Consider the following 17,772-nt stretch of genomic DNA (forward strand, 5'->3'; position numbering starts at 1 on the left):
TAAAAGCAGCCCCGTGACTTTCCCACTCTGCAGAGGCCACCAGCAACAATGCCTCCCAGCCTCGCCATCCCCACAAACCAAGCCAGAGGAACCAGAATACAATGCTGTAGGGAGCTACAATACTTCAGCTGGTGCTAACAGAAGCAAAGGAACAAAGTTCTAAAGGGTAATGTCAGAAAATGGTAAGCCAGTAACGCCCACCCACAATTATTGTATTCTGAGAACTCTGTAATAGCTCTCAGTCATGTGAAAGCCATCATAACAAGAAGCTGAGTCACTGTGTTTTTCCCCCCAGTTTTAACTTGTCACTCTAAACACAGAAGTTGAAGCCTGTTAAAAAGGATGCACTTCAGAATTGGCACAGCACTCATGACCACCCTCAGAAACTGTGCTTCCAGCTATCTAGGTGATGACTAACCATGGAGTCCCGATCAAATTGTCTTTGCTATAACTCAGCTGAAGCAGCAAAACAGCCTGTGGAAACTCAGAAAAACTAATTTTTCTGAACATCTCCAGCATGTTCTCAAATATTGGTTGTAGAGAAAAGAAAAAACTCTCATTGGAATTAACATCTAATTGGATGTACTGACAACATACTGAATTTTATCAGTATTTCTTTTTTGATACTAAGAGTAAGAAGAATCTTAAGAAGCATCAGGAACTATGTACAACAGCCCTGTTGATGTAAAGTCCCAAGCTGGACTTAGTAAGTTTACAAGGCTGCTACTGGTGTTAGTAAAATAAACGAAGCATTTTCCAGTTCAAGATTGTTTTAAGCAGGAAATAACAATATAATCATTTTTAATGTTATCTACAAGACACGTGATTTGAAACTTGAATATGCTTGAGTGCTTTAAAAAATCCTACATTCAGAAAAACTGACACTCAGCAACACTGTAAGACTACCAAACCACTTAGTAGCAAATCAGTCTAACAAATTAGGAGCCTCCTGACTTCTTGAGCTAAACACCAACCAAAAGAGCATGTTACCTTTCTAAAAGCATTGGAAAAAACAGTGAAAATGAAAGTCAGCAGTTACTCAGCTAATAGAGTAAAACAACTCATCTCCAAAGCAGACTTATCCTTAATCTGCATGTGCGGTATTTCTTCTGGAAATGGATAATCCTTTTCCACAAACTACCTTAACTAGCTTCGTGATAAGATGACCTGATCACAAAAGTTGGCAATAGCTGTCTCCTTAGAAGACAGATGCCACTAAAACCCAGGATTAATATTTGCAAGGAGCATCCTTTCTTCTCCAATCATGCCTATTTCCCCTAAGAGGGGAAAGAAGACATCTGCACAGTATAATTTTACATAACTGATTTCACACAGGGGAAAAAGTAGCATTGAGGAGGGAGCTTTCTGGCTTCTTGACATGTCTTCATTTGTTTTCTACTCTCACAATAATTAAAAAAACCCGTCTATTCATATTTGTTTTAAATTAATCTTCCGCACTAATTTAGACAGGAAAAAACCTTGGACTCTCCAAACAAATCTGGTCTATTTGTATTAAATTTGCTATACACATTATTTACAACTAGAGCCAAAAAGAAGATATAAAATTACTCTAGCTTGATAAATGGTGTAAATGTCATCCAGCTATCTGCAGCATAAGCCTCTGACCTAATGCACATCTTTCTCAATCCAGAAGTGCACCCTAGAGACCAGCAAACACTTACTGTAATTATTTACTGTCTTCTAAAAAGACCTGCTGTGATCTATACACAGTAAAACTACAATTATTGGATGTGGATAAAACCACAAAAACACACTGTTACGAGCCCATGCTATTTTGTCATGGCAACGCCATAACTCAGACTCATGTAACAATTGAATTGTCAGGATCCTGCTTTAATGTAAAATGATAATGGTGCTCTAAGTCAGCAGTCTGTGAGATCTTTCTTTCTAGAAAGAGAACAAACAGAAAATAAAAAGGACACTAAGGAAATTTATGAACCGGTTGCTTTTCCAAAGACAGCTTCTGCTGACATCCATGAGATAAAAGGCTCTGAATTTGATCAGGAGTCATGATATGATACGTAGCTTGCTAAGGATCAGGCTGGAAAGGCACGTTTACAAGTGACAGTTCTAGTAAGGCTTTCAGCAGAAAATTCTTGGCACATCATACACATGTGAAACAACCTCCTAGGTACAATAAACATTTTAGCTATAAATGCATTCAAAGGAAAGCAGACTTGGTAAAATCTAATACACACTACACTTGTCAAATACAAACCAGGAGACACTGACTTACCTGAGCCAACTTCTGACTGCAGGCACAGTGCAATAAAACGACATGGTATCGCACAGTGAATCTAGAAGTAAACCTTCATATTTATGTTTAACAAGGTCAGCTTCATCAGTAAAGCAGTAACCGAACAGTTCCAGCTACTCCTGCTAGGAAATACCTAATGCATGTACTTACACAAAATTAAATATACACACTGCACAAACACTAAAATCGTAAGGAAGCAGACATATCAAGAAAAGAGAGAGCAAACAGTAACATGTAAAAATAAAACTAAAAGACAATATGGTAAACAAACAGACTACATAGGTTTTCAGTGTCTAATAAATTTATCATTAAAGCCACATTTAAGCGTGCACATCGACACAATAATACATACCTCCCACTAGTACCTTCAAAGTATATGAATTACAGGGTAAAACACTGTTTCTAAACAGTTTTAGTGTGGTTTTGACACCTAACTCAAGGAAAAGAATTGATCAATGAAGGTACTAAAGCCAGCAAAAATAATAAAAGCTTGCCTGAAAAGTCTTCAGAAACATTCAGCACATTTTGTGTATGCTTGTGTAAGCATCCTTTCTTGTTTCTAATCTACCCTTTAAAAAATAACAACAAAGGTCAAACAGATACTCAATTCCTCCTGGTACTCCTCCAGGTACTGTACTTACATTTACTTATGTGAGTCTTTTACGGAATAAATTAAATACAAACAGAAAAAACACAATTTAAATGTCATTACAAATGACAGTGGATCAGTGCAAATTAACAAAATCTCACATACTCTCTTCTTTCATCCTTCCAAAAGCAGTTGTATATGGAGGCAGATGCCAGATAATCCCTGACAACCATTAACCTAAAGGAAAAGCGATACATCTCCCTTTTCAATTTCTTTCAGTGAAGTATTACCTAATTAATGTTTCATTAGCACTTTAAAAAGCAAAGCATAATTACTGATAGTTACTGACATGTCCCTGGGAAACATCAATTTGCAATTAAGAGATACATACATCATTAGGAAACTATAATACTTATAATAAGTATCCTATGTTTTCAGGACTGAAGCTGTATGACCTCCAGCTTAGAAATCAAATAACAGCACCCAAGCTTCGTTCCTAATGTATTTACTGCAAAATGTTTTTCTCCATCTAAAACTCAGTTTGCTTCAAATCACCCGAGTTATATGGTATGACATATTGTAAACATATACCACAAAACAGTTTCCTGAACATAAAGAAACACTTTTACTGTGAAGGTGACTGACCACTGGTGCGGGTTGCCCCAGGAGGTTGTGGAACCACTATTCCTGGAGATATTTGAAAGCCATCAGACATCAGCACAAGCCTGCTCCAGCTGACACTGCTTGAGCAGGGGGTTGGCTGGACAAAGTGACTTCCAGAGGTGCCTTCCAACTGGCACTGGGTTTGCGTGGCAAGCAGTGGGGGAGCTACATGGGTGGTTTCTGTGAGAAGGTGCTAGAAACTCCCCTGTATCTGATAGAGCCAACGCCAGCCAGCTCCAAGAGAGACCTGCTGCTGGCCAAGGCTGAGTCCATCATTATCCCAGCATTCTGGGATAACCTGTTTAAGACGAAAGGAAATAAATATCTGTGCAACAATTGCAGTGGAAGAGAGGAGTGAGAATATGTAAGAGCAACAACTCTGCATACACCCAGGTCAATGAAAAAGGAGGGTGAGGAGGTGCTGCAAGCACTGCAGGAGCATGTGGAGGACCCTATGCCATAGCAGGGGGTGCCCAAAGGAGCCGTGACCTGTGGGCAGCCCACGCTGGGGAAGCTCCGGGCAGGGCCTGTGGCCCTGTGGGGAGAAACCCAGGCTGGGGCAGGGCTTGGGACCCCCCTGGGGCTGGGTAGTGTGAGGACCCTTCCCCTAAGGGGGAAGGAGCAGCAGGGGCAGTGTGTGAGGGACTGACCCCAGCCCCATTCCCCGTCCCCCTGCACTGCTGGTGGGGGTAGAGGAAATCAGGAGTGATGTTGAACTTGGGAAGAAGGGAGGGGTGGGGGGAAGGTGTTTTAAAGATTTTTTTATTTCTCATTATCTTACTCTGATTTGATTGGCCACAAATTAAAATAATTTTCCCCTAGTCGAGTCTGTTTTGCCTGTCACGGAAGCTGCTGAGAGATCTCCCTGCCCTTATCTCAATCCATGAGCCTTTTGCTGCATTTTCTCTCCTCTGCCCAGCTGAGGAGGGGAGCGATAGAGCAGCTCTGGTGGGCACCCAGAGCCCAGCCAGGGTCAACCTACCACACAACCTCAAGCATTCTGTCGTTCTGTTAGAATTGAATATTGCCCCTTTTTAAGGCTACCCACAGAATTCGTATTGTACGCTACGAGTACTTACTCACCATTTCCCCCCATCTGTCATAACCACCATTCAAAATATTCCCCTATACAAGAAAAAGCAGTCCCGCTAGTGCAGCTTTATTGACAAATCTCACTGTGCTACAAATACTTACACCACATTAACAAGCAACTTGTTATAAAGTGGCTATTGCTGATATAAGAGGCTGACCCATTTTAATAAAACAAATAATTTGTCTACAATATCTCCATTCTTTGATTTTGCTACTTTAGTCTGCTTTGAAAATAACCATAGATATATACAATAACATTAGGACACCCATAACTACAAAGTTTTAACACCTTGAGATTCAACAGGCATTATGCATGCACAGCCACGAACTGGCTCTGCCTCAGTTCAGGATCCCAGGGCTCTGCTCTCACTACAATACTCAGTTTTAGGCTGAATTCTAGATTCTGATACATTACGCTAAAAAGTAAATTACTCAATTTCAGAGTCTAATGGATACGTCCACTAATCTGATACTTTTGGTATCAGATTGCAGTATCTTTAAGTTTCCAGAACCTGCTTTGTTTTGTCAAGTGACAACTAAGACAGTTCATTAGAAGTAAATACACCCAACAAATGTTCCATGGCTATAAATTCAGTGGAGGCATTAATTCTTGCTGCAAGACTTGAGTTCAGAGCACTTTTAATTTTTCTATCCGCCAAAGGAACTTTATCTTGACTACTTAGCAGCTGGCTTTAGGTATGGAAGTTTCAACAATGAAACAAATATATTCTTACATGTTGGGGTGTTGGGGGTGGGTTGGGGCGTCCCTCTTCTGTTTTGTTTTTATATATATTTTAGGATCCCATGGACCACTAGCATACTTGGCTTTTACTGAAAAGCAGATGCACTATGATCATTTTGTACATCAGCTCTGCACACAAATGAAACTCATGATTCCAGCATGCACAAAGCTATATTTACAAATGTTGCTGATAAATTTCACAGTTGTTTTGGATATTATAAAATAATTAACTTGGAATCAAAACCTGGGTTTATAGTTATTAAATGACATGCTTTTGTTTTCTCTACTTTTTCTGTGCATTTAATCACTTGTATTAAGATTAATTTACCTTTTCCTTTATGGCTAGATATTAGTAAACTATATCTGAAACCACAAAAAAATACCTTTCTTGTTTCCATTTCTCAATTTATCAAAAGTGCCTTTTCCTTGGTTCAGTTTTCTCACTTAAAGTGCCTGCAGTTTGAATTATTAGTTACTTAATCATTTACCCCAGATAAAACATTTAAGGAGCTTTAAAACCTAGGAAATCAAGGCAACAGAACAATGGCAAACATTTCCAATAGAGAATCCAATCAAGAGTTCATTCCCCATCTGAAACTCTATTTAAACTAAAAGCAAACAAAATCCATGAGGCTCAAAGCCACTCTTTCTAGAAGAAAAGGCTCAAAACCTTACAAGAAACTAGTTTTGTGGGACATTTCACATTCCATCTAAGGTTTATTCCCCTATATATATATTCCTGCTTCTAATATCAACCAGATGTGACAACGAAGTCTAAGTAACACTGTAAAAGATACAAGGATATCCTGTAGTTCAGCATTTCGAGAGAGGCTTGGAGGAAAAAGGCAAAAGGTACCTGGAAATTAAGCAATTGACTGAGGAAGTAGTTATAATCTGAGAAGAATTCTAAATCAAATTTTATTAGTTATCAGAAAAACCTCATTTCAGTGAAAATACACACTGCTCTGACATAAGTATGCTATGGTGGCAAACAAGGAAACCATCAGGGACACAACAGCATGGCTGTCCCCAACTGTGCAAAGAGCGTGCACAGGAAACAAAAGAACCCAACATCCCCAAACAGGTTTGTTCTCTAGCTTTTCAAGCACACCACTGACAGGAAAATTTAATGTTCCACAATATTATTTTCCAGCAGCAAGAAGACTGAAAAGATTCTGCACTGAAATACATTTAAAAGTTTGTTTCTCCAGTAAAGTCACTGGCAGATTCCAGCCCAGCTGACGGAACAAAGAGAAAAATCCTCACGTCTGTTTTGCAACCTTTAACTATTCCTGAAACATTAACAGGTTTTCCCTGAAACTGGCCAGCACACAAATTCCTGCATGCTTAAGCAGGTCAGTCCATCTCCACCAAATTATATTAATGCTAATAAATATGCCCAACTTTCACATTATCAAACTTAAAATGTCACCGTCGTGCTTAGTTTAACAGTTTAAAAAAAAATGAGTTTGGATCTTCATTAACCAAGTTGTAAGCTGTTACGGTTCACTGCATCCCTGCCCAAGAGAGCAGTGGTAGGAATCACTGCTGAATTCATCTGCATTTGCTATGTGGACAAGATTATGAGCTCTTCGTTTCAACAAATAAAACAAAAATGTACATTATGGGCGTGCTGCATGGCAGTATTTAGTACTTAAGATATTGCATCATTTGAGCTGTAGCAAGCTTATACAATTGAAATACTCTGGTTTGGACTTTGTAGATCTCATCAGGATTGTAACTATTAAAAAATAATGTAATTGACTAATAGCTTAGTAGCCCAGAGTCAACAGTTTGAAAATACGGCAGCAGAAATAACACGCTTATTCTATGGAAAATTAAGATCAGTATTATCTACACTTTTCAATATTCATTTTAATTCACTCCTCATAAATTCCACAAAATCCACATCATCCATACATCCATCCCTCTTTATCAATTTTTGCTTCACTTTTTTTATTCCCTTTCATCACTTTCTCAGCTATGCTTTCTTCTTGAAAGGCGAGGTCAAAGCAGTTGTGGGAGAGGAATGCAAGCATCATGCCTCTGCACTGAAGCGTTTTACCCAGAAAGCCAGTTGCGAACACAGTAGACAGGCATGGCTGGATTTAAGACAAGTCATAACAGAAGTGAGAAAGCTCAACTCAAATCTACTAGCAGTAGGACCAAGACATTAACACCCCCAAAAAATAGAAAGTAACCACCTTAGACACATATTTTAATTTTTCCTCAAAGTACATATAAAAATAAAAATGTGTGATTTTTACAAATTCTACTAGGTAGCAAATTTCTTGTTCTTACCCCGTCACTGGAAAACATGGTTCCAAGTACAGTTCAGTTGTATAACAGTTCAATTAACTAAGATATATTTACTTAAAATATGCAATATATTTATATAATATTTGTATCTTCAAAAGAAAAAAGAAAGTCACTACAGTCAAACTGTGCTAAAGTGATCTATCTAAAGCACTATTAAGCAGTAAGCAAGACTCTGAATGAATGTCAGTGAATAAAGACATGTTTCGACAGCATCCATTGGGAGGCATTACAGAATACAGTATTCATATTAATCATTCTATTTTATGTGTTTTTATTACAATTTTTATATTCTAAAAGCAAAATTGTTACTCTTGCTGTTAAGGACTATAATGTATCTTGATTATATCATGTACTAAAAAATACACACTCAGGTATTGAAAAGCATCAATTACTTTCACTCAGTTTCTTTGTGCAAGGTTCTTTAAGACAGATGCACACAAGTTATCAACACACAGCCTTCCCTCAAAACCACAAAGCACCAGAAAGCTCCTTTCAGCCTAGTGATAGCCATATACAGTGTGACCAGTCACAGGGGAAGTTTCAACGTGTTCAAGTGGATTTTGTATTAGTGGATAATGTAAACTGTATTAAAATTTTTATCTTGAAAACACCACCATCTCCTTAGACAACCAACCTACATGAAGCAACTCTTCCATGAAATAAACACATGTGGTGTCTTCTGGAGACTATATTAGGGTATCTGCAAGTACTGGCTTATGCTTTATACTCAAGAGGAGTTTCAAAATACACAATTTCAAAAACATGCAAAGAACATTAGGAAATACAGCCAAATCGCTCAGCCCTAGCAAATCCACTGAGCAAATATTTTCTAGTGCATGCAAAAGCTGCAACAAAGCTTGTAAAAACAAGTCCAACAAAGATTTCTCAAGCAGATTTTAAGATGAAAAGACAACTATAATTGTAATTATTTTTTTTAATCTCCAGAACAATGTCATTCCCTTACTTGTACAGTTTTTCATGAGCAAATCTGAACAACAAAGTTTATTACAGAAATTCTCCAAAACTGAATCAGTATCACTCACTGCACAACACTGTTCAATTTCCCTGCTTTTAAAACATATATAAAGAGGCTACCTTCTTAAAGTGTCAACTGATTCAAAAATCATTGTATTTCCACAGAAAGAAAAATTTACTGCACTGCCCAAATGTTGGGGTTGGGGTTTTTTGTGTTGCATATAGAGGTATTAAAACAATTACAAACACTTTACATGGATGTAGCAACGTTTCAGCCATCCTGTAGTAACTTTACAATCTCACTAGCTATTTCATAAGTCTTACTATCTGGTCTTCCATAAACAAACTCAAGTATATTAAAAAAACCAAAACAAAACAGTTTTACCATATACAACATCTTTCAAAAACACTGTCTGGATCAGGAGTTTAACTTGAGCAGGATCTAGGAAGCAATTCCAAACAGCTTTTCACTACTCCTTTAGAGAGGCAGACCATTCTTTACTTGGTAATAACTGTGCAGGCACCTGCTCATCCATTTTATTTCTATTCTTTTTTAAAAATGTATTTTATAAATCATCCAGTTATTGTGCTAACACCACCCTCTCCACCCCATCACCGCCCCCATGCCTTCCCCCAAAAAAGCCAAGCTCATGTTAGTCTTCTCTTGCTGTTCAAGCTGGTCTTGATGCCATCTAAACATCCTATAACACACTTTTAAAAATTTCAAGATGAAAAATTCTTCACCTCTCCTTATTTCCTCATCTTCCCGACTGTCGAGGCAGCTGCCATACTTTGCTAGTCTGCCTGGCAATGCCTTGCCTTAACAAAATAATTTTTAAAACTAAAAAAAAAACTTGATAACAATCTATATTATGTCAACATGCTCATTTTTAGATAAGAGTATGCAATCTCTCTTCGTAGACATCTAGACTACACTAGATATAAGAAGTTGCCACTTTTCACGGTTTCTATAACTCTACATACAAAGTTGAAATAATTCACCTTTAAGTCATCATAGTGAATATATAAGAAACAGAAAAAAATTGTTGTTTCTTTTTCCCTCTGATATTTATGCTCTACTGAATTACAACTACACACATGTAAATTTAACACATCATCTTCAGAATACTTACTATCTAGCAATTCTAATATCACAAAAATTAAAACTCTCACCGCAGTCAAAACACAGACATGCAAATCCATGTAATAAGGCATACAATAGAAATACAAATCAGATTATACTTACAATCTAGTTAACTTCTGTGTGTTCTGAAAAAGCAGCTCTGGAAGAACTTGCAATTTATTCTTGTTCAGACGCCTAAACGGTTACAATTAGAATTAAAAAAAAAAATTAGATTATCTTCCAGTTTAAGCAGCTTATTCTATTACGCATAAACACATGAAGGTCCCTTTGTATTAAACCTCATGCTGTGAGCTCAGCATAGAATGCATTGTGTACATAATCCATACACAAGCCAAACAGACCATGCCATCTGTAGACCACCTGTCTACATTCTTGAGGTAGGGAGTCAGGTGAACAGTCACCACAAACTTTGAATATTTTAATATGCATTAGTATACAAATATATTTTTAAAATATTCCTCTGGATGCGTACTAATAATACTGAATCATATGGCCCCATGGTCAGCTTTCACAGCTCTGAGGAACAGTTACCGGGAAGTACCTGGGTTTTCTTGACCAACTGAGATTATTTCCAGATTAGCTATTATTTCTACAGGATATACACAGTAATTTGTTCGGTTGTTCATTTTTAGAGTTTTCTTAAAACTTCACTTTGAAAATATAAGCACTATTATAAAACGTACGCACAGGTAACCAGACATCTACATGGTGATTTGGAACAGAAACATAAAGTTTAAGATTCTTCCAGAAACATTTTAGAGAACATTTTAATGTTTTTACATTAGCCCATTTTACTCAATTACTGTGTAAAGTTTTAAACTGATGACCACAACTGGCCAATTGTAAGAAATAGGCTGTAACAAGTTACTTCAGCCTAGCCTAAGCTTTCTCTTCTTCGTAAAATGCGCAACTCATAAATAGAACTGCTTTTAGATTCTGCAAAGAAAAAAATTTTCTACAATCCTTTTCCTGTTGTCTGACAATAAATAGTTGCTTCCTTTCACAGTCCTAATGAATGTAATTTACATCATAAAGTTGACCTAATTAATTACATACACCTCCACTATTCTAAATAGGAAGCTGACTTCACATATACGTTCATATACATACCTGTATTTATGCCCCCTATGTTCCCAATCTACCTTTAAAGTTCACTTTGATAACAGATCTATTTTTGTTAAGATTTTGATCTCAGAATACGCCTAGAACTTTTGGAAATCTACTGACACTTAGCACCCAATATCCAGTTTCCAGTCTTCTTCCATACAGAGTAACTTGACTATCAGAATTCAAGATTACTTTTTTAAATTCAAGGCCTTCCTCAGACAACAAACTAATGTTGTGGGGTTTTCATACAGCAGACTTTTCATCATATGAACATGTCTTGCAAGATAAAGGGCTGACGGTGAGAGGGGAGTATTAACTTCTCTTTCTGACACCTAGAACAGATCAAAGGCTGCTTTTGCAAGCTTGCTTAGAGAGCCTAAATGTTATGCCACACGCCACATGCTCACTTAAACAGCTACAAAAAATGGTTATTCTACAGTGCTTTTACCAACTACCCAGTCACATTTCTGAGATAAACGAACAAACCAGTACATGAAACACTCAACAACAACATGAGAGATATTAAGCACTGGCTTACATTTGGGAAAATGCATGGGAAGATTTTTAACCTGATTCCCTTACCCATGTGAAATTTCACACTTTTATAACTAATTAAACTTAATCTTCACCTTGTTTAATTTAAAGGTTTATAGTAATGTGCTACTTAATCCTCAAATTCACTTTTTCAGGTAAGTATGTTTATATTCTAGAATAGTTATCTACTGAGCAGGATGAAATACAACAAAAAACATTCTTATGAAAATACAGGGCTTAGCATTCTTCAGTTCCATCCTCATTCAACAAGAGTACCACTAATTCTTGAGAAACAATAAACATGTTGAACTTGTTTATCAATTGGAATGAAAAAACTGCCAGTGAAATGCATCTCTTCCACAGTTGCCTAACATTTATTACCACATCCGATAATCATTTAAGCTCTCACAGTGTACATGCACTTATCCACTGTCAATCCTAAAGTTATCTGACTTATCTCAAAGCAACATCCAAGGAATATATTTTAAGAATATTCTTATGTCTACTTGCAAGGCTTCCACAAATGTTGACTTCATCCTCATTGTTTTAAGCCACAGAAACTAAGCAAAATCAGAATGCTTCTAGAATAAGAGGCTCCACACCAACAAGCAGACAAGACAGCCTATGTATTAACAGAAAGTTGTATTTTCAGTGTTACAGTTTGTAACTTCAGAGGTCTAACATTTACAATTTGCAGTGAAACAAATGACTTCATTGAGGAAAAAAGCTAATATAAAAAAAAATCCCTAAATTATTATCAAAATAATCCAGATGATCAAATATTATAAGTTATTTCCTATTATTTGTATGGGTTAACATTGCCCTACCTGTGATGCATAAAGAACCGAGTTCTCAGTTGCCCTTTTAAACATTTCTAAGCATTTTAAGATTTTCTCCTGACACTACCATAGTACTGTTTTTCTTTCAAATATCATATGAAGTCAAGTTCACACAAGGATGCTTTTGAAAAGCCCACATTGAGACCTACTGTTCACTAGCACTAAGTATTTCATATTGGTCTAAACGAATATTTTTAATGTTATATTGTTACAAATGACATGTTGATGTTTTTATACCGCAGCAGTAAGCAAGCAAAATCCATCTAACAAGACCAGTAACATAATGACATTCTTCCTTTGCCTTAACTCATGTAAGCTTGATTTTCAAAATAACCCATCAATAGAGGTTAGTGCTCCTGCACTGCACTGCATCTGATACTGTCTCAAAACATTATTAGTGCACAATACATGTGCCACAAACAAAGGCTGCTGCTAGTAAAGGAAGGCTACGTTAGTAATTTATAACTAAGCAAATCTGAGGTAACAAGAAGCATTTGAAGAGCCCATGACTACTGATGTCTTGGTTCAAGCTATGGGACTCTCCCAACACCCCTTCTATCACTTCCTAAGATCTACTTCAAATTGGAATCTGCCAAAAGTAATTTATACATAATTTGACTCACAGGGAAACTCTGGGAATGAACAGGGGTTTGCTTCTCTTGAACATCACCTACTGTATTTAAATAACTTCTACTGCAATACTTACCTAAACATAAGACTAGATCACCTCATATAAACTTAGATATACTTGATATAGGATACATTTAATATGCTTATATTTATTTTGTGCAAGAAAGCCACCAACAGCCTAGGAAAAAATCCCAATTACTTCTAATTTCTCTTACTTGGACTTGAAAGAAAGGCTGTTAAGAAAAGTCTCAATACAGAAGTACAGGACTGGATGTGTGTAAGTTTTGTAAAAAAGACATAGAAGTAATTAAAAATTATTTATTGAAAAGAGCAAATGTTCTGAATGGCCATTTATGAGCACTGCTTCCTCCAGTTTGACAGAGAAGTACCAAACACAAATGAGATGTAGTGGAATAGTTCCACCACACCATTTGACAAGAACTTCTGTTTATCCTCATCTATCGGTAAACTCTAGGACAGATCAGGAAACTTCCAAGTGCAAGGTGAAGCAAACATTAGAAATGCCACCACAAGGCAGGGCAAGCTCTAACATAGCTGTTGCTAAGGGGAACTTCAAAGCACAGGCTGAGCACACTTTAAGAAATCTGTTGTGCAGCAGCCCCTTCACACAGGAAAGGACCCAAAAAGCAGTATAGAAATACCCTATGCTTGCCTAAGCCTGTTACCTGTAAGAGCCTTTCACTATCATGTTACTGCCTAAATCTTAATCCTGCCAGGTGTTTAATTCTAATTAGAACTGTATTTCTGATTTCTTAACAAATACCTTGGAAAAGGTAAGGCCATATATTATTACAATAAAACAAAAATGGTCTGCAAAAAGTTCATAAACAAAGTGAGCCAAAAATCTTGTAAAATGATTTTGTGGACACTGTTCTTATGACTGCACTATATTAACAAAACCGGATTTAAAATTAGTGATTGGAAATAGAAATAACATCAAGATGTGATATCTGGAAATTGGATATAAAAGCCAAGCCATTTTTGCAACTACAACTAGCTACGTCGTGATGGAATGACACATTAGTTTTGTGAACCTGAACAGCAGACTAAAAATAAAGAAAACATAATTTATGTTTTCTCATGAGCAAAATCAGTCAGATTTTGATTGTCACACCAAATCCTTTGCACTGTTCAAACTAGGAATGCCACCTGGGACTCATAGCACACTACAACTAAAAACTCTGATCCTCTTCTTTTGTGTTAGAAACACATCCACCATACAATCAGCACATGTCTGCACACACAGCACCAACCACCACCATACCAAGGTATGTACTGAGGTACACCCAGAGGAAGGAAGTAATCTGGAGCACAGAGCCAGACAAGATCTGGTCCAGGTTATTTGACCTGGGACTGCTGGATGAGAAAGCAGCTGTTCAGTCTCTGAAGTATTTTGAACTGGATGTTTTACAGCTAATAAGACCTGCAAAGTATTCCAGGAATTCAGAGCACTGGGCGGAATGATGCATAATCATCTAATGCCACAGAACAAATGAGCTCCAGCGCTGGATCAGAAAGAAGCAACCCTGGATGTGCACAGCATGGAGTCCAGACCAATAAAACCTCCTGGAAGCTGAAGAACTGTGCAGAGAGGCTCTCCAGGAGTCATATCAGTTCTGGCAATACCTGCATTGAGTAAAACTTATTAAGTCTGATTAGACACATGCTGACTCTACAGTCAACAACCTCCACACACTTCAACTCCCTCCATCTTCCAGATTACTTTAACCACGACTATGCAGGGGAAATTAAACTTTGCAGATTCTGTTTTCTTAGTCTGTTCCTCAAGTCCCCCTAAGTGATGCATAAAAGCTGACCAACCCGCCAACCGCACACGATAGTTCTCAACATGTAAGCAATGGGCTTCCAGGAGTCCGTACATCAGTCACCTCCAAGGCATCCACACAAGCACAATGTCCTCTCGCTAGACTCAAATGCATATTCACCTATGCTTCTGTTGGAGAAAGTTTAGGGAGCAGTAAATGGTAAAGGCTAAAAAATTATTTCTGTATGCAGGAATTCACTACAGAAGTGAACTACTATTTCTTCTGAAATTATTATAAAACATTCAAAGAATCATTTAGGTTGGAAAAGACCTTTGAAATCATCAGGTCCGACCATTAACCCAGCACTGCCAAGGCCACCACTAAACTCTGTCCCTAAGTGCCACATATATGTCTTCTTTAAACACCTCCAGAGATGGTGATTCCACCACCTCCCTGGACAAGACTGGTCCAAGGCTTGACCACCCTTTCTGTGAAGAATTTGTTCCTAATCTCCAACCTAAACCTCCCCTGGTGCAACTTGAGGCCGTTTCCTCTTGTCCTGTCACTTGTTACCTGGCGCAGAGACCGACCCCCCCTGCCTACAGCCCCTGTCAGGCAGCTGCGGGGAGCGATAAGGTCCCCCCGGAGCCTTCTCCAGACTAACCCCCCCAGTTCCCCCCGCCGCCCCTCCCAGCACTTGTGCCCCAGCCCCTTCCCCAGCCCCGTGCCCGGCCCTGGACACGCTCCAGCCCCTCCATGTCCCTCTGGCCGTGAGGGGCCCAAACCCGAAGCCAGGGTTCGAGGGGCGGCCTCACCAGTGCCGAGCACAGGGGGACGGGCACTGCCCTGGCCCTGCTGGCCACGCTGTCCCGGCTACGAGCCAGGGTGCTGCTGGCCTCCTTGGCCACCCGGGCACGCTGCTGGCTCCTGCCCAGCTGGCCACCAGCCCCCCCAGACCCTTCCCCGCCGGGCAGCTCCCAGCCCCCTGCCCCAGCCCGCAGCGCTGGGGGGGCTGTCGTGCCCCCGGGGCAGGACCCGGCACTCGGCCTTGTTGAACCTCCTCCAGCTGGGCTGGGCCCCTCGGCCCGGCCTGCCCAGGTCCCTCTGCAGAGCCTGCTGCCCCCGGCACATCAGCTGTCCCCAGCCTGGTGTCCCTGCAACCCGCCTGGGGGTGCGCCCCGTCCCCTCGCCCAGCCCCTCGGTAAAGATGTTAAAGGGACGGGCCTGGCCCTGAGCCCTGGGAACCCCCCGAGTGCCCGGCGCCAGCGGGATGTGACTCCATTCCCCACCGCTCTCCGGCCCGGCCGCCCAGCCAGCTTTGACCCCAGCGCAGAGCCCCCCGGGCAGCCATGAGCAGCCGGTGGCTGCAGGAGAGGCTGTGGGAGACGGTGTCAGAGGCTTCACTAAGGCCCAGGACACACCAGCCACAGCCTCTCCCTCGCCCACCAGGCCGGGCAGCTGCTCGTAGCAGGAGATCGGGGCTGTCAGGCAGGGCCTGATCCCCTGGGTGTCCGGCACGTGCCGTGTGATGGTGCTGGGGATGATCTGCTCCATCACCTTCCCGGCACCGATGTCGGGCTGACAGGGCTCTGGTTCCCTGGATCCTCCTTCCTGCCCCTCTTGTACATGGACATCACGTTGGCTAACCTCCAGTCTGCTGGCACCTCCCCAGTCTGCCAGGGCTGCTGGTAAATGATGGGGTGGCTTGGTGAGCTCCTCCACCAAGCTCCCTCGTTGGTACACTTTTAGTAACTTAGATTGCTTAGTAAAGTGAAAAATTCAGTCCAGGGTATAAGCTTATCTAGAATTTAATTATGTCTGAATACAATATGATTTCATGGCCTTAAAATCCCTCATACTGAACCAGGCATGTAAGTGCTTCAGCTCTTCTAATGCTCTTACACAGGAATACACACTTCAGTGTATGAAGTGCTGGGGTATTGCAGAAGAACTTCTATAAAACTTTTAACATGATATATAATAATGCCTGTAACATCATATATATACATAATCTCTCTGCCCACTACAATAGTTACGGATTACAGCTTTAGGTAAGAAAACTTCATACCTGCTAAATGTGCCCATGGCTTTTTCATAAAAGAAGAGTAACTCCTCCCTTTAATGCTGCAGAAATGAAATAATGCTGATGTCTTGCTAAGATATATTTCTCAGGTTACTTCTTGACTATTATTCTGGATATTGCATGACATTATTTTCAAGGCAGACATAAAATAGACATGAAACAAAACAAATACAATGATAGACTGCCTCCAAGAAGATAACTAAATATTTCTTTGAATGAAACTGGTGAGCTACACACTGAGACTTACCTGCTGTTAACAGTCTGGTTAAAAGGGCTACTTTTCTGAAACAGTACTAAACTACTAAAAAATGGACAGGGGAAAAAAAAGAAGAGAACTTGGATGGAGAGAAAAAGCTGCAAAAAAGACCAAGAAATCACAAAACAAACAAAAAAAAAGAAAAAAACAAACAAAAAACAACCTTCAAATCCAAGAGACTTGCCTATTCCTGCCCAAAGATGACCAGAGTCTTTCACAGCATCATCAGGGACTGTATGTTGCAGCTAAAGTCACTCAAGATTTTTACAGGTGCTGGGCTGCAAGCTGGATTCAGGCACACAAAAGCAAGTATTTTTAACCCTTCCTCTGCTTTCTAACCTGTTAACTGTACTTCACAGGAGCAATCGGAATCGGTTACTCAGCTAATACTTAGATCTGCCAGATGCTGTTATTACAGGTATCAACTACAGTTGGAACCGGAAAGACTAAGAAGCTTACCATCAGAAGAAAAAAAAAAAAAAAAAGGTACTCCTATGAGGGCCCAAACTGTTCAGCATACTCATAGGTGACCTGAAAAGCTGGAGGTGTAAGGGATGACACAATTTGTTGGTGATACGAAGGCTGATGACAAACTCCAGAAAGAACTAATTGTATTTAGTGCCCAAATGGCAAACTGACATATGTAATTCATTACAGGTAAAACTTAACATATATTCAAGGAAACAGATTTTTAAGTTCATGCATATAACAGCAATCTCCAACCTGAAAATCAC

General features: G+C 39.5%; 1 protein-coding gene across 1 annotated transcript in view; it reads right to left on the bottom strand.

Moving 5' to 3' along the window:
• Positions 1-17,772, bottom strand: part of SLIT3 (slit guidance ligand 3) — a 531,438-nt gene that overhangs the window by 468,388 nt on the left and 45,278 nt on the right. The window contains exon 5 of the mRNA XM_037398361.1: positions 9,905-9,976. Coding sequence (XP_037254258.1) covers positions 9,905-9,976 — 72 coding nt within the window. The remainder of the gene's footprint in view (positions 1-9,904; positions 9,977-17,772) is intronic.

Source organism: Falco rusticolus, chromosome 8 (genome assembly GCF_015220075.1).
Source record: "Falco rusticolus isolate bFalRus1 chromosome 8, bFalRus1.pri, whole genome shotgun sequence".
In the NCBI taxonomy this organism is placed as follows: Eukaryota; Metazoa; Chordata; class Aves; order Falconiformes; family Falconidae; genus Falco; species Falco rusticolus.